Source organism: Delphinapterus leucas, chromosome 14 (assembly GCF_059928025.1).
Source record: "Delphinapterus leucas isolate spDelLeu-1000000601 "Yukka" chromosome 14, BTC_Dleu_Yukka2, whole genome shotgun sequence".
Classification (NCBI taxonomy): Eukaryota; Metazoa; Chordata; class Mammalia; order Artiodactyla; family Monodontidae; genus Delphinapterus; species Delphinapterus leucas.
This window is the reverse complement of record NC_143142.1, coordinates 32369178-32388098: the sequence shown is the minus strand read 5'-3', so window position 1 is coordinate 32388098 and position 18921 is coordinate 32369178. Positions and strand designations below refer to the sequence as shown.

General features: G+C 40.6%; 1 protein-coding gene across 1 annotated transcript in view; it reads right to left on the bottom strand.

Annotated features, from left to right (window-relative positions):
• Window positions 1-18921, bottom strand: part of L3MBTL4 (L3MBTL histone methyl-lysine binding protein 4) — a 303558-nt gene that overhangs the window by 211598 nt on the left and 73039 nt on the right. The window contains exons 10-11 of the mRNA XM_089894942.1: window positions 2668-2753; window positions 500-610 (exon numbers count right to left, since the gene is read on the bottom strand). Of these exons, the coding sequence (XP_089751068.1) occupies window positions 500-610; window positions 2668-2753 (197 nt within the window). The remainder of the gene's footprint in view (window positions 1-499; window positions 611-2667; window positions 2754-18921) is intronic.

The following is an 18921-nucleotide window of genomic DNA, read 5'->3' as shown; positions in this document are numbered from 1 at the left end:
ATGAAAGGCTTTCACTTAAGGATAATTTAATTTTGAAAATGTGTATATTTTTAAAAAAACAGATGTCACAGCAAGGACAAGGACAAGAAATCTATGAATCAAATTTTCACTTCAAAATCTAACCTTTTGTTTGAATAGGAGAGAACAAGGAGGTAATCGTTCTTGTTAAGGTGTTTAATGACAACAGTTTCAAGAAAAATCTGATAATACCAACAAAAAGAAGCTTTTTTTAAAAAAAAGGAACAAAATGTATAACGTCTACGCAGCAAATCCAAACAGGGACGTGTAAGAACCCTCTGAAAATCAGTCGTGTCTAATCTACAGAGTCCCCTTCCACACACACTGGCTAGAGGACCTTCTACCAGAGTCTCGTGACCAGCAGTGAAGTCAGGCCAGTTCGATTCTCCTGCTGAGATAAGAAATCAGAGCCTCTGAAGCCAGTCTCACAGGAAACGTAGGGAAAACGCCAATACAATATCGTACTAATCCAAACGTGTACCTTTATTCTTTGGTCATCAACATCCATAATCGTAGCAACACGAATTAACCTGGGGTTTCGTTTATCCACGACTTCAAGTTTCATATTCGGGAGAAAACCATGGGGCAACCGCTGTAACATTACAAGAGCAACAAGTTATGCGAAATCCAATAATTCAGACGTGCTACTAACGTTTTCTAAAATATGACTGTTCTAACTTTACATCAGATATTTAATACAACTGGAATTTAGTTTTAAGAGCACATAGACCTTCATGCATATTATTTTATCCACTTTCATAAAAACCTGCAGGAGGAAAAAGAATATTTTGGTAATGTTCAAGATAGCTAAAAGACAAAGATTAAATCATAAATTCATGAATGGTCACAAGTTCAAAAAAGGATCTTATTATAATTTATCTATTGGTTTAGATGTTATTTTTTTTCTAAAATTAACCTTTTAAATTAAGAAATCATTGACTATTATCACTGCCCAGTTTTGGAGTGTAAGACACAGAAGGCAAAATTAACAAATAATTAGAAAGGATAAACATGATCCTTTAAATTTTAAAATAGATAAAAGCTGCCATAATTATAACAGCTAAATGTTTTAAAATCATACCACAATGTAATTTAAAGTCATAATCTGTGCTTTTGGTGCTTCATCTTTAACATAAGCATGTTAAACTGTATTAATTTAGGGTTTCTTCTAAGTCTTAAAATGCTGGGAACCAGGAGTCTACAACGATGGACACTCAGGAAACACTAAAGAAAATGGAGTGGGGAAAAAATGCACTGGGGCTTTTACCAAATCATTGAAACTGAGGAAATTTACCAAAAATCAGTCAAAAGACAACTCTGCCAGTGTTTAAGGATGGCAAAAAGTTTCACTTTGAAAGCTATTACACATAAAAGTGTTCAGTTGACTTTCTTGAAAATGAAAGGGTACTGAATTTCTCAAGTCTAGAAAGTGGCAGTGGGAAAATAAAACTTTTGATAATGGCTGACTTACAAAACAGTTAAATCTTTCTACAATACCTGGTTTGTTCCTCTCCAGCTTTTGTGGAAGCATATTTGTTTCTAAAATGCATTATTATGTCTACTAAATGGAGCATACTGACTATAATTAGGTCTCTGATCCTTGAACATATTTCTTTTCTCCCCGAGGTCACCATGCTGATAACAAAGGTTAATTGTTTCAGATTGCAGATGCCAAAGACATACAGCTTGAGATGAACCCTTAATAACCCTGTGACAGAGGCTGGAGGTTGCCTTTTTAACTCAATCTTTTCATAATACGATTTTCTTGTAATTTTCTTCTTGGAAAAGTAAAGTGAAGTTTTGACATAAAGCAAGAGAGAAAGTGAGACTACAAGCAGCTGGTATTTTTGCTTATTGAATTTTTGCAATTCTTAAAACGCTTTCTAGCACGCCAGAACTTCTAGCCCTCTTAATTTGATTATACCTCTTCCTCCAAATTCGACCTATTTTAATCAATTGTTTTAAAAAACGAAATAGCATTCTGTTTAAACCCCTTTTGATCTTTAGAAAACTTTCAGTAAAAGAAATCACATGGAGAAGCTCACTATATAACATTCTGATTAAAGATGAGTCAGGGACACATAGCTGAAAGAGAACAGAGCTTGAAAACCACTGGTTTAGAACATAAGTATCTCTAACTATGCTATCAGTACACTTTCTTTATACTTGGTTTAATCCTGGAATAAATGGGTACATACAAATTTGAACTTTACAAGTTGGTATTCTGACAAATTGCTGAAAGCAATGTTCCCTCAAAATAGGTGAAAGGGTAACACACAGGGGCTACATACACTCCATCTATTTTATCCCAGCATCTTCGACCGTCAAACAGTCCCTGAGACCGAAAGCTCAGGGTTCCCACTCAGAGGACCAACAGACCCAGAAAGGAAGGGCTCAGTCATCAGAGGCTGAGGGGGCTTCCAACCGGACTTCAAGGAGGGAAATCGTCACCTACACTGGTGTATAGGAACAACAGTAAATGAGCCACCTCCTTTGTATTTTTAACTGAAAAGCAAAGCAAATTGGTCATGGAAACAACACTTGAATTTAAAAGGAGAAAACTAGAATGATTTTGAATTGCCAAATGAAGGCACCATTCCACACGGACACTGTTGAAAAAAGCTGGGAGTGCTACAGATCCAAACTTACCATTTTAAAAACTTTGGCAGGTACTGCATTAGTTCGAGTAGCTTCCAGATATTCTGTCCAGGAAAATTTTTCTGGCTCAGGATAACCTGAAAAATAAATAAATATCAAATGATTACTCACTGATATTCTGATTGCCATATACTATGAGACATCTGCTAATAATAATACCCACTGTTAATTGAATGCTCACTATTCAATAGCCCCTATTAAGAACGTAAGTCTGTGATAACCTCTGAGAGGGCTGTTTCGCCCCCACTATGCTCGTGTGCACGCATTCACTGGTCCATGCATTCACTCCATGAGGGTAAGCAGGTGAACCGAGGTCGAATGGGGGTCTGAGCACTGGGCAGAGCCAGGCCACCCCCAGGAGGCCTCTTGAGATGCTTGAAAAAACTCACAATCACTGTCTGACCTCACACCATGAACTGATGACCTTTCCAACTCCTCCAATAATTCTGCATCGATTAGGGTTTTATTCTCATAATTAAATGTTTGTAATTACAATTTCCCAGGTTTGTTATTTATCATTGCAATTTTAAAATATATATTGGTATAACATGATATAAAGCACGCTATGTTTAAAAATTTCTGTCTAATTGGGTTTCTTGTTTCTCTTTATGCTTGTGTTATTTTATTCCTAATTACATTTGCTAGAGGTCTGTCTATATTACTGTGTTGTTTTCTTTTTCCTTTCAAGAAATGAGTACTTAGACTCACCCATCAGATCTATTGTTTTCTTTTGTCTTTCCTAACTATTTCGTTTGCTGTTTTTAGTCTTATCACCTCTTTCCTCATATTTCCTTTAGGTTTGTTTTATAGTTGTCTTGCCAAACTGAATTATAAACATAATTATTTTTATTTCTTTAAAAATAATATAAGCATTTAAGGCTATGAATTTACCACTGCTGTCCCTCAATACAGCTTTAGACATCTGGACAAACTTTTAGGAAATATTTATCTTTCTCACTTTTACTTTCTAAAAAAACAATTATAATGTGTAATTGTCATCTTGATTTAATCACTGGCCAAATATTTAAGTGACAGCCCAAGTGGTTAATTTTTGAAGTTGTTTAAAATATTAATAATAATTTCCAGTTTACCACATGGTAGTTTCAGAATATCACATGGTCCGTACAATTCCTATTTGGGAGACTTTAAGATTTCTTCTTGGTATAACACAGGATCAACAGTTAAAAAGTATTTAAAGTATATATCAATACATACACACAGATATGTTTTAAGGTGTAATATCAATATGCATTAATTCAATCTAAATAGCTGTATTACTCAAAAATCTGTTTATTTCTTACTTAAGCAAAAAGCCTGAAGCAATATGCAGGAATCTCTAAAATAAATTTTCTGTACAGTTTTCCAGTACTTCTGATAATTTTTTTGTTCACGTTTAAATGTTTTGCCAAAATAAAATATATTTTTAAAAAATATACAAATCAAGTGGACAGATTGAGAAATTGTCATAAACTCTCCCACATAACCAGAACATGGGACACCCCGTCCCCATCCTGCCCCCGTCTGGTCACGGCCCCACTTTCCTCAAAGGGAGCCACCTGTTCTGGCTTCTGCCCTCTGAGATGAGCTCTGCCCATTCCCTTTTCTCCTTGTATGAATGGAATCACACAGCCTGTGCTCATCTGTGGTCCTGGGCTTTTGCTCAGTAGTCTGGCTTCGAGGTTCTGTAGACTGCTGTGTGAGGGTTGTTCATTTTCACTGCTGCATAGTACTCCATTCAGGGGTATCTCACAATTTATTCATCCTTTCTACTGGTGATGGTCATCTGAGGAGTTTTAATTTGGGGGCTATCACAGAAAGTGCTGTTACAAACATTCTAGCGTGTTTTTTGCAGGGACCAGAAGTATACATTTCTGTTGGAATGCATCCAGGAGTAAAACTGCAGGATCTTGGGGTATTTTGCATCACATGTTGACCTTATAATGTTTAACATACAAAAGCATATGTAATATTCAATAGTAACTGCACTTTTTATTTAATACAGAGAAATTTTACCTTTTGGACACATTTATTGCATTTTGCCTCAAATTCTCCTTTTTACTAAAAATTAAATTGTATGCCATTTGGTTATTTTCTGTTTATGTTTGATAAGATTTTGCCCATCTTTATCACTTTTATATTATTTTGTTTCAGGTGTATCTGTTAAACACCTCCTAAGTGGATTTTAAAAAACATTTACATTTACTTTCATAACAGGTTTGCTTTACCTAACTTCTGTAAACACATTTAAGCTGGACTTTTTTAAAAGAAAAAAACTCTTTTAGGATTTCTTTTGATTATTGTCCTTCTCTATGTGAGTTATGTTACGTAACTTACGTTTCAATAATTATTTCTGCAGTTGCATTTACCTTTATAGCTCATATGTTTAAAAACCGTCCAAACTCATTCCTTGTATCCTGGGCCTCCACATTCCTGTGTGGGTTCTGAATCTGCCCCTTCAGCATTGGCTTCTCTCTGCCTGCTCCAGGTTCCTGGCCCAGGGACCTGACCAGCAGATTCAGGGCAACGGTGACAAAGGAAACCAGCGTGTGGTGGGTTGAGGGAGGAATGCATGGTGCACAAGAGAGGAAGCAACTAGTCCTGCACCGAGAAACCCAGCTGCTGTTACGAGAGGGACAATCCCACCCTGATTTACGTGATCAATACGTGAAAATAAGAGACTATGGCTATTTTAAGTGATTCTTAAGTACTCACTGCCTCTGTGCGACTCTCTAGAAATGAGCTATGCACGTGCAAAAAAGAGGAAACACGTGCATTAGGTCTATCTTCCCTGTTCAGTGAACCCAAGGAAGAAAAGAGCGTCTTCCGGCCCCGGGAGTCTTGCAAACACCACCCATTCCCACTGTCCTCCTCCTGGCCCAGCCCAGCCCTGAGCCAGCCGGCGCACCGCAATGAAGAGCAGCCCCCGCTCGCTGCAACTAGAGAAAGCCCACATGCAGCAACGAAGACCCAACACAGCCATAAATAAGTAAATAAATTTATTAAAAAGAAAAGAAAACCTTGTCTAACTGGCTTCCATTTACTGGTAACGCCGTAATGCCCGCTCCACCCACACTGATTCATTTATTCCTCACATACACCTTTTTCTCCTCATTTTACAGATGAGGCTCAGGGAGCTTGAGCAGTTCACTCAGTGTTGTAGAGTTAGGATGCAGAGGAAATGGGATTTGAAGAGTGATGTCTCATTCAGTTGCCCACATCCTTCATCACTGCTCCCCCAGTATTCTAGGGCGTCCATCCTCCAGGCCTCAGGACGGTGGGGCGAGCTCCCCCTGGAGGCCAAGGTGCAGGATCACGGCGAGGGGATGCGGGTGGAGGACGGGAGACAGGGCTACAGGAGTCAGTGCGTTTATTCACAGCCCACCGCATCCCGCACTATTTAGAGTCTGAAATGTCAGGGAAGGACAACACTGGGAGAAAACCGGGCACAGGTGTGGCAGACCTGAGGGAGGGGACCAGGGATCACACACAGGGTGTAGCCGGGTGCTTAGGACCTCCCCGTGGGGAGAAGAGGGAGAGAGGGGGAAAAGGGTCCTCGGGCAGATGACAGCCTAGGGGGATGGCGTGCGGAGGAGATTAGGGCTCAGGGGCCCTTTCCGAAGGCTGAGGACCACCTCCGGAGAAGCCGTGGGGCTCCTCCTGGAAAGGGCGACGCCCGCCTCCTTCCTGGTGTCAGGAAGCTAGGGGGACAGAGGTCAATTCCAGAGCTTTGAGTTCAAGAGATCTAAAGTCAAGAAAAGCCCTTAAAGAGGATACACACTCAGGGAAACTCAAGGCCAAACCAAGGGAAGCATAAGTGAAAACTAAATCGTGTCATTCCAAGGGCTGCGTGCATCACTCAGGAAAGAAGCAGGTCCTCACCTGACCCCAGGCCCTGCACAGCCGGCCTCCCCTCTGCTGCCACCGGACGCCACGGCCTCCTCCCCCTCGAGCTCTCCCCCCCCAAGGAGACGCCCCCCACCGCCTCCCCACTCCCCAGATACCCCCCTCCTCTAAGCTGCTATTCCAGTGTCACGACCTCCTGAGACAGGCCGTGCCCCTCCCCACCGCATCACCCGCCCTATTCTTCTCCACAGCACTGACCCCCTAACTATTCATATTTTGCACGTTTCTCTTGCCCATTAGAATATTACTGACTTCTGACAGAAATTTATTCACGTCACTGCTATTTTCTCTGAGCCTAGAACAGTGCTGTCATTATCACGCAATAACTATTTGGTAAATATCTGTTAAATGAATGAAATGCATTTCCTGAGAAGTCTGCATTGAATACTGCGGTGACTGGAGCTGGTACGACGCTGCTTTCCCGCTGGCGCTGCTGGGATTCTGAGGCACCGTTAGGACAGGATGATGCTCCTGAATCATCCCTGGCTCAGCTCCCAAGCAGCACTGCAGCCTGGACAGAGCCCAGGCAAGGCATCTGATTTGTGGTATCTGTACGGGCAAATAGCACTCCTCAACTTTCCACGTAAGAAAGGCCAGCTGAAGGGTGAGACTGGTTACAGGCTCTTCTTACAACAACAGCCTAAATCAAAACATAATTCTGCCACCGGATCCTTCCTTCTAAAGAACCGGGATCATGAATAAATAGCACAAGTCCTTACGTTCCTGACCTTCTGGTCTGGGTAACCTGTCCCATGGAAGCAAGGCAACAATAGTTATACCAGGAGCCAATTCCGGAACCAAAAACCATTGGTGTCCCAGGACAAGCAATTTTTAAGTAATGGACAATAGTGCTGTTTAACAACCAACAATAAACAGGGATCTGCTAAGAGTCTTACCAAGAAGAATGGACAGAACATTGACCATAAATACATGCTGGAAGGGCTAAGAGTCTTACCAAGAAGAATGGACAGAACATTGACCATAAATATATGCTGGAAGGACTTAAGAGTCCTCTTCATCTAACTCTTCATTTTACTGATGAGGAAAGTGAGACCTGGTATTTTAAGTGACATGTCAAAGGCAAGACAACTAATAATGAAGCCAAAGCTCGAGCCCAGGTCTCCTGACCTGCAATTTACAGAGATCAAGACCTGCAGAGAACTGCTCTGAGGCCCAGTGATGCTTTGCAGGCTGCCGGGCACTGGGCAGGAGAAAGCACCAGCATCAGCAGGCAATGAGGGCCGGACCGCCAGAACCAGGGAAGCCTGAGTGGGTTTCGCCATCATTCTGAGAGACTGATTCAGGCAGCGCTCACAAGGCAGAGCCGGGACTTGTCCAGGCTCCGGGCCTCCCAATGGTAGAGACTGAGAAAAGCCACCACTGACTGGGACCTTCCCTCTGGTTCTGCACACAGAGGGGCCAGTTATGAAAACCATCCTAACACTGCATGACCACCAAGCATCCTGGGTCAGACACTGTACACCACTGACCACCAGACGTGAGGACAATCACGGTTAAGCCTACTTCAGGTTCCCCCAATTTGGTTTTCAAAAGACACATCGAAACTCACCTCACATTGACCGTACCTTAGATGCCAGAAGTCCTGGACTCTCATTCAGCTCATTACAATTAAAGTTAAAATATCCTTTCTGGCCAAAGAATACAAATTAGACTCCCTAATATTTAAAACAGGACATCAGAACTGCTACTTGGTCGTCACTCACATGCTAAAGCACCCGGAGAACTCTTGGGTCTACAGTGTGGACGAGCAGCACCTCAAGCATGTGTCAGAGAGCTCATTTTGCTCAAATTATGGCTGAGAGGAACTGTTTTCAGCATAGACTGAGGAAAGAGAGATCACGGGAAGCAACCCATCTGTGCCACCCTGGCCAAGCTCCCAGCAGACTTGTCTTCAAAAAGCCCATGGCTCCCACAGCACCTAATGCAGCCCAGGCATTCGAGATGGGGTTAATCACCTCTTTCTCTGTCTCACTCCCTCTGTCTGTCTCTCAGTAGCTAACATGATAGAAAAACACACTGTTTATTTCGCTCCTATTTTTCTCTCAATGTCACTAACTACATAATATTTCACTGAGTAATATTCTATGACTAACATAATGACCCTTGTACGTTATGTCTTTACCATTCTTTGTTACTAGTTTCTAGCGGTACCTCACTCTTCCCAGGCACTTAATTAGTTTTTCTCTGAACTCTCACCTTCCTTATGCCAGTAGAATCTATCTACAGGAAAGAGTACAATGCCATTTAAAATATAGTAATTCTTTGTTTACCCAAACAAGTTAACAGTTAATGTTGCAATTAAATAAAAGATTTATTTATACTGTTAAATTTTGCTAATGTAATTTTAGCTTTATAAATTATGAAGTAAACTTAAGTAGTTATTTGGTATCAGAACATAGCTTGCTAAATATTTCTATGTGCTCCTCAAACATCTAGAATATTTGCTAATAAGTATGTCCAGCCAACTGATTCTGGGGAATCTAAAGAAACAAACTGCTGTTATTCCTACAAAGTACATTCCATCATCTCCCAAGTTATCAATCATTATAGCTTTATTTCTGAAGATAAACTTGCATTTAGCATTTGTTCACAACAAGTTTGAGTGCTAGACTTCCAACTTAAAAATGTAGAACATTTAGCTCTGCTCACTTCTAAATGCCACCAAAGTATCAATAAAGGCATTTTTATCTTTTTTTTTTTTTTTTTTTGCAGTACGCGGGCCTCTCACTGTTGTGGCCTCTCCCGTTGCGGAGCACAGGCTCTGGACGCACAGGCTCAGTGGCCATGGCTCACAGGCCTAGTGGCTCCATGGCATGTGGGATCTTCCCAGACCGGGGCACGAACCCGTTTCCCCTGCTTTGGCAGGCGGACTCTCAACCACTGCACCACCAGGGAAGCCCTAATAAAGGCATTTTTAAATGAACACTTATCAACAGAGAAAATACTGAATTAATTTTGATACAACACATCGTGGAATATTATGTAGGCTTTATAAAGAATTAGAACTATATAACAAATGAGTTGGAAGAGATTTGCCATGAGACATAGTTGAGCAACATAAAAAAAGATGGAAAAAGATGTATATAATATAAGCCCATTTTTATACCACAAGCAATAATCTAAAAAAAGACATGGGTTCATGAACATACGAGTGTCTGAGTGTGCATATGTGTGTGTATATGCAATGATATGGGAATTAGCAAAATATGCATAGCACAGAATGGCTAATTGTTCATTTCCCTCTTGGGAAAATAGCTGAACTACATTTCCTTTACTCCCATGCATTTGAATGTAGTTATGTAACAGTTCTGGCCAATGCATGTGGGTAGAAATGATTGTAACAAGCTGCTTCTGAGTTTGGCGCCAAACCCCTCTCATGTGTAACCATCAGTCCTCTTTCCAATCTCAGGTCAGACAGAAAGATTCCCAAGGACCTGGGGGAGCCCCAATCCCAGAGTAATTAAATGGAACAGAACTAACCCCTATCAACCATTACTGTACTATGACAGGAGCAAGAAATCAATTCTTAATGTGTTAAGGCACTAAAATTTATGAAGTGGTTTGATATGCTAGTTAGCTCATGGTAATTAACATGGAGGGATTACCACCAACTGCTATGGGGTTGGCCAAAAAATTCGCTAGGGTTTTTGTAACGTCTTCCAGAAAAACCCGAACAGACTTTTTGGCCAACCCAATACCCACTTGGGGAGAGTAACTCGGGTGGAAGGAGAAATGAACATAGAAAGAAAGTATAAATAAAATGTAGGTTATACAAAAAAATTTAATAAAACTAATACAAGGACATAAAGTCACAATGACAACAGGTAAAAAGCCAAAAGCAGATGAGCACTGTCAACAAAAATTTCTGGAAGCGTGAAAAGGAAATAAGTGAATGAAAACTGATTTAACATTCAGTAACTAAGAATGAAAAACATAAATCTGTTACAGAGAAATGCCAGTAGGGAGCAAGTTAATTTACATTATAGAACCCTGGAAAGCTGATTAAAGACATGAATGCTAAGACCTGAAACCTTAAAACTCCTAGAAGAAAACATAGGCAGTAAGCTCCTTGACATTGGTCCTGGTGATGATTTTCCGGATTTGATACAAAAAGCAAAGGCAACGAAAGCAAAAATAAATGAGTGGGACTATATCAAACTAAAATGCTTATGCACAGCAAAGAAAACTATCAACAAAATGAGAAGACAACCTACTGAACGAGAGAAAATGTTTGCAAATCATTTATCTGATAAGGGGTTAATATCCAAAATATATAAAGAACTCATACAACTCAACAGCAAAAAAACAAATTTTAAGATCTTCACTGAAAATTTGTGCCTATATTTTGAGAGATCTGGTCTTGTTCCTTTTTTTTTTTCTTTCTTTTTAATGTCTGAATTTTCTAATATTGTTGTTGGAAGAAAAAAACTATAAAACTATGTGGAGAGTAATCTAGAAGTATTTACCTAATGCTTAAAAATTATTTCCAGGGACTTCCCTGGTGGCACAGTGGTTAAGAATCCGCCTGCCAGTGCAGGAGACACGGGTTTGAGCCCTGGTCCGGGAAGATCCCACATGCCGCCCACCTGAGGCGAAGAAACAGTAACATAAAACAGTATGGCACCTTGTAGCAAATGGCCACAGAAAGCTGTTCCGCAGTTAGCAAACTATGCAAGTTAATTGTTTTTCTGCTTTGGAAGGCTTTTTGCTATTGCATTAAAATGCATTTACTGTAGAACACAATATTTACAAGAAAAGAGAGCCTTGCTAGGTCAGGAACCCAATTTATTTCCGTGGCCCATCAATTCCCAGAGCCCTGAGGACCACAAGAAACTCTGAATAAAGAGCTCATGTAGGTCTGCTTAGTCAGTCACCTGCCAAATCAAGTAAGCAGCAATTCTAAAGAGCCTCACCCCTCCCCAGCCCCAGACCCACAGCCCTGGTTAAGGCCCACGTTCCTTATTTTCACGTACAGTGAATCTCCCTAGTGGCCGTCCCAGCCTCCTTTCTAATCTGGCCTACTATTGCCAAATAAATGCTTAACCATAGTTACATCAGAGATTTGACTATCAACTCCTCACTCCAGCTTTTAAAGATCCTTCATAAAACGGCCTTGATCTACCCATCCTACTAATTCCTGCTAAATATCCCAAAACTGAAGTGAAATCCATTTTGGACTCCTGCCTTCCAGAACGGTAAGATAGGAAACCTGTACTGCTTTAAGCCACAAACTTCATGGTAATTTGTTATGGGGCAGTACACCTTCATATCATCTTCTCAGTGAAGCACGTCTTTCCCTTTCTGGCCAGGTGTTACCTCTGACTAATTTCACTGCTATCATCTATAACAATATTTATAAACCCACCAAACAGGCCCCAGTAGACTGTCAGCTCCTTGAGGTCAAGAAAGGCTGCTCACCAGCCTTTCCATCCCACCCTCCCCCGACTAAGGTCCTACATAATGATAGTAACAGATTATAAAAACTGAATAAATAAATCATGGGGAGCACAAGTCAACTAATAAATATAGAAGGAATAATGAAATTAGAAAAGCACCATTTGGCAAATATCACATTAGTAACTAATTCATCTCATGAACATCAACAGATGCTAAAAACTAGTGGGTGACAGTTTGAAGAGGAACAGAGTACTTCCATAATCTCAAGTCACTCTCCAGCAAATACATCTTAACTACAAAAGGAAAAAGAGTAATTTTCCAGTGGAGAAGCTTGCCACACACCACTGTAATCAAGTGACCGAGGTCAACGTCGACAGCAAAGGGGCCGTGAAATCGTGCACCACCTGAGCGGATGCCGTGAGAACTGAGCAATGCTTCTGGGACACTCCTCCCCAGGTGCAGAACCCACATCCACTACATCAGACAAGCCCAAGGTGAGAAGCATGTTACAGAACAACCGGCCTGTACTCCACCGAAGCGTCAAGTTCTTAAGAGTCAAGGCCAAGACTGAAGAACCACTGCAGATTGAGGGACACTAAAGAGACACGAAAAGTAAGCACAACCTGTGAGCCTGGATTAAATCTGTTTTTCTGTTTGCTTATTTGTTTTTTTCATAAAGGACATTATTGGGTGACGGGCAAAGCGTGCATCTTGGCAACTTAATCTCAACTGATTTGGCAAAGGAGGAGGATTTTTTTTTTGTTATTGACTCTTCTGAATCTTAAAAATTATTTCATATTTTAAATAAAGTAAAAACATTTACAAATCACTAATCAGTGTGAGCCTAATGTTCTACGTCACTTCTCACCTCCTCTTCCCCCTCCCCCAACCCCTACCCTGAAGCCCAGCACGCTGCTCATAACACCGATAATTCCTGAATTTGCCAGGAACTTCCTGCCATCTTACTTTCATGCATACTGTTCCTTCTACAGAATATTCTCTTCCACCCCATTTCTCACATCCTTCAAAGACTAATGCAAACACTGCTTCCAATGTGAAGACACCCATGTATGAGGTTAGGATTGACCTCTCCCTCTCCTGTGTTCCTGAAAGCTTTCCTTCCATTACCATCAGAAGCTCATGTGCATCAGACCTCACGCAGGGTGGTGAAGGAGAAAGGGAAAGGGAGTTCTAGAGACCAGCTAACAGGGCGTGCTCCCAAACCCCCAGCCCGCCACGTGAGAGGTCTAGGGCCCGTGGCCTGACCTCTCTATACCTCAGTTCTTCAACTATGAAACTGAAATCACTGACAAAAGCTTACAAAGTTGCCATGAAAACAGATAAATGTGTGAAACTGAAATGGAGCAGGACCTTGGGCAGGTCCTTGCCTGCCCATGTCCTCAGCCTGCCTTTTGTCTGTGGCAAAACTCTAGGCAAAGAATAAGTTTAATCAGAGAAGTGAGAAAATGCAGAAGCAGAGGAAAACAGTTAAAGGAGACCAAATAGGGCTTCCCTGGTGGTGCAGTGGTTGAGATTCCGCCTGCCGATGCAGGGGACACGGGTTCGTGCCCCGGTCCGGGAGGATCCCACATGCCGCGGAGCCGCTGGGCCCGTGAGCCATGGCCGCTGAGCCTGTGCGTCCGGAGCCCATGCTCCGCAACGGGAGAGGCCACAGTGGTGAGAGGCCCGCATACCGCAAAAAAAAAAAGGAGACCAAATAATAATAGCTTAGTCATTAAGCACAGTCAAGGACCTTCAGTTCCTCCTTAAGGGCTATAGATAATATTCTTAGCCATCTCCTGTGAGCCGTTTTGCAGATACTGAAGCCCCACCAGGTGGAGGAGGATGACGACATGAGGACTAAACTGAAGCTGTGACATAAGCTGCTCCGCTTCACACAATTCCGAGAACTGGCCTCAAAGAAATGGGAACAAACCTTGGAACTAAAGATTAACTGCACTTAAAACAACCAAGATGATGCTGATCAGACCACCACGTGACTGATTTCAAGATGCCTGTCAGAGCTGCCTGTGCTGTCCTGCTCCCTCCCTCTGCCTATACAGCCCTGAAACCCCCCTTTAAAAGCCCCTGCCCCTGAACAGCCATCAGGAGTTGGTTCTCGGACAGGAGTCCACCCTCTCCCCCGGTTGCTGGCCTTCAAAATAAAGCAAGCTTTCCTTTCCTACCAACACCTGTCTCTTGAGAATTGGCTTTTGAGCGGCGAGCAGCCAGACCTGGGTTCGCTACCAACATCATATTGGGCATTCAAGAAAAATGAGACCCAAGATGAGATTCCACTTCACAGTCACTGTGATGATATAAACAAAACACAGACAGCAAGTGTGGAGGAACGCGGAGGAACTGTAACCCTCACACACTACTGATGGGTATTAAAACAGAGCAGCTCCTGTGGTGAAGTCAGTAAGTAATTATTCACTAACTACTCAGTAAGGCAAACGTAGAATTACTATATGACCCAGCAATTTCACTCCTAAGTATATATACCCAAGAGAACTGAAAACATGTTCAAGCAAAAACTCATACACAGATATTCACAGCAGCAGTATCTGAAATAGTCAAAAAGTGAAAACAACCCAAATGCCCATCAACTGACGAATGAATAAACAAATTGTGGTTTATCTACACAATGAATATTATTTGAAACTAAAAAGAAACAATGTACTCATACATGCTGCAACATGGATGAACTCTAAAATCATTATGCTGAGTGAAAGAAGCCAGACACAAAAGGCCACATATCATATGATTCTATTTACATGAAATATTCAGAAGAGGCAAGACAAAGAGTAGATTAATGGTGTCCAAATGCTGCAGGGAATGGAGGGTGGGGATAACAGCTAAGTGGCTCAGGGTTTCTTTCTGGGGTGACGGAAACTTTCTAAAATTGATCGTGGTGATGGTTACACAACTCTGTAAATATGTTAAAAAAAAAACACTGAATCTTACACTTTAAATGGATGATCTGTATAGTATGTGAATTAGATCTCAATAAAGTTTTTACAAAAATATAAACAGATCCCTTCCTTCAGGGCAAGAATTGTGTTTTATTCTTACTTGGTTCTCCACCTTCTGTAAACACAGAAGTCACTGTGGAGATGATGTTTGCTGAACTGAATCTGAGTTCAGTTGACAGCAGATTTGGAGAGGATCTCAGTGCAGGACACCACCCCTCAGGGGGACGTGGTCCCGCTGTCAGTCAACAGGGTCCGCAGGCCTCCCCGTCCACCTGCCCAGATTGAGCGGGAAGCTCGTTGGGGTGGAGGCTCCTGTCGCTGACTACAGAACAGACTTTCACACATACAAGACTGTTGAAAAAAACCACTGTTTTAACTGGTAAACAAGTCACTGAGCAATAAAGTGTACTGGAAACTTTGTATACATACAAAGCAATCAGAGTTACTTTTAAAATAGCAATACCATTCAAAAGAACTAGAAAAGAAAAAAAGGTAACTTTTAGCTAACAATCTATTAATGTTCTTTAATAGACCAATCTAATTTTTAATTGTACAGAGTTGGCTATATGATGTACTACCTAAAACTATGCTACTAGGAGATTTTACTTCAACAAAAGGATGAGATTTACCCCTATTTGTTAGGAGGTGACTGTTAACTGGACATGGCCTGCCCTTCACCAGATGAAGATCAGAACCTCACTATGAAGCCCGGCAAGCCGTCTGGACAGGGACTTTTCCTCCTCAAATGTAACATCTGTATTATCAGGGTTTTCTATGCACCTACCTAACACTTTTTTGTCACTTTGTGACTTTGACTAAAATCCCAGCAGATTGCATCTTCTGAAGGAATAGAGGGCCCTGCCATATTTTTTAGTCCTTGTAGCAAGATACTGAGTAGAATACGTAACACCTTGGATTAAACTTACATCAGCAAAATAACAACTTTACAATTTATAGGTCACATGTTTCAAAAAGTAATCTTTTTTTCTCTTTCTCTGAAGAAGTTCTTTTAACGGGAATCTATGAGAATGTGAGTGCATACCAGGGGTAACTGTACAGATCAGCACATGCTGTTCCACTTTCAAGAGCCTTAATCGCTCTCAGAAGTACAATTACACGCACACACACACAAGCTATGACGAACATAGCAAATACATTTTTTCTGATATGTAATTACAACCATAAAATAAAATTTAATGTAAAAATCTATAGGCATAAATGATGTGTAAAACACAAATTCACTTTAAGTAAAATAACTTAAGTAAAAAAAAGGAACCAAATTACTAACAGAAACAAATCATCCAAACAATGTTAATTTCTTATCTTTTCCTATAAACTCTGAATATACATATACAGATATAAAATCTATATGACAGATAATATATATAAAATACAATACATAACATATATGTGTATTTCAAGCAGTTCTAGCTCCAGCCTTGTCATAGGGGAGAGAATATCTGAAGATTATGTGGGTTGGTAGGTTTTTCTTTTAAAATCTCATGTTTAATTCCCACTTGTGAACTATCTGAGTGCACAGCATTCTATTATCCTGCCTCAGGGCTCCTTCTACCCCATGGCCTCAAACCTCTCCTCTCTTGTGCATCTAACCAGGGACTAACATCTCTGGTGCACTCGTGCTTTCCCACAAACCTAGAGGTCAGCATGATCACAACTCATCACGAGCTTTAAGCAATTTTGTTTATCACCCAGCTTTAATTGCCTTCACCCAATTTTTACTCACAGCTCCTTTGCATATATTTTCATTACACTCCACTCTCTTGATCATACCTTGATTAAGTGGCTAATCTGCTTGAATTTTCATTTTACATTTACTTCCCAAACCAAATGGGAAGCTTTCCGGCATTCAGTGAAGGCCACTGTGCAGGGTCAATACCCTGCAGCACCATAAGAGGGGACCCCTTTCTAACATGGTTGAGTCCCCACTGAATACGAGTAATCATATGGTGGATTAAGGTTTTAAATAACCAAACTTCTTGACTTATTGTTCATCCTGTTTTTCCTTAGCACTCAGAGCAGCTTTAGATACTCTAATAGGAATAAAAACATTTTAAAAGAGTAGATGACTTTGGGACTTCCCTGGTGGCGCAATGGATAAGACTCCATGCTCCCAATGCAGGCGGCCTGGGTTTGACCCTTGGTCAGGGAACTAGATCCCACACGTATGCTGCAACTAAGAGTTCGCGTGCCACAACTAAGGAGCCCTGGAACCGCAACTAAGGAGACTGCCTGCCACAACTAAGACCTGGTGCAACCAAATAAATAAATAAATATTTTTTAAAGTAATGCATTAAAAAAAAAAGAGTACATGACTTTATGAGTACAGACACAAAATTCCTCAATAAAATATTAGCTAACCAAGTAGTGCAGCAACATGTAAGAAAAAATATATTTATACACACACACACACACACACACACACGAGATTTATCCCAAGAAGACAAGATTGTTTCAACATATAGAAAGCAATAAATATAATAAAACCATATTAACAGAATACAGAACGACCCTTTCATGATAAAACAACTAGGAACAGAGGGGACCTTCCTCAATCTGATAAAGGGCATCCACGAAAAGCTCACAGCAAACATCATGTTTAATGTGCGAAGACGAAGTGTTCCCCTAGGATCAGGAACAAGAAAAGCATGTCTGATCCTGCCACTATTGTTCAACATGCACTGGGAGGTCTAGACAGAGGATTCAGGAAAGAAAGAAAACGTATTCAGACCAGAAAGGAAGAAGTGAAAGTATCTTTACTTATAGATGACATAATTTTGCATATAGAAAATCCTAAGGAACACACACACACACACACACACACACACACACAACTATTAGAGCAAATAAAATGAATTCAGAGTATAAGGTCATTGCACAAAAATCATTGTATTTCTACAAAGTAGCAATGAACAATCCAAAGATGAAATTAAGAAAACAATTCCATTTACAGCATTTAAAAGAACAGACCAAAGACATGACAAGAAAACAACAGACCAATACCCCTTATGAATACAGATACAAAAGTTCTTAACAGAACTGTAGCAAACTGAACTCAACAGCACATTAGAAGGATTATACACCATGAAACAAAGGGGAAGAAAGTCCCACACAATCTTCTCAATAGATGCAGAAAAAGCACTGGACAGAATTCAACACCCTTTTATGATAAAAACGCTCAGAAAACTAGGAGTAAAAGGGAGCTTCCTTAATATGATATGGGGCATTTATGAAAAACCCACAGCTAATATCATACTTGATAGTGAGAGACCGAAATCTTTTCACCCTAAGACTAGGAAAAAGACAAGAATGCCTACTTTTACCGCTACATTCAATACTGTACTGGAAGTCCTAGCTAGCATAATTAGGCAAGACACAAAATTAAAGGCATTCAAATTAGAAATATGAATTTTTTGGAACTTTACTATTTTGATAGACTACACAATTCTATATGAAAAAATCCCATAGCATCCACACAAAAAACCTACTAGAGCTAATAAACAAATTCAGCAAAATTGCAGACTGTGAAATCATTTGTGTTTCTTTATGCCAGAAATAAAAAAAAATTCCAAAAATAAATAAATAAAACAATTCCATTTACAACAGCATCCAAAAGAATAAAATACCAATAAATTTAACCAAGGAGGTAAAAGACCTGTACACCCAAAACTAAAAAATACTGCTGGCAGAAATGAAAGAAGGTCTAAGTAGGTGAAAAGACATTCCATGTTCATGGATTAGAAAACTTAATACTGTTAAGATGGCAACACTCCCTAAAGCAGTCTACATTGAACATAACCCTTATCAAAATCCCAATAGTCATTTCTCCAGAAATGGAAAAGCCAATCCTCAAATTCATAAAGAACTGCAAGGGGCCGCAAATAGCCAAAGCAATCTTGAAAAAGAAGAACAAAGTTGGAGAGTTCACATT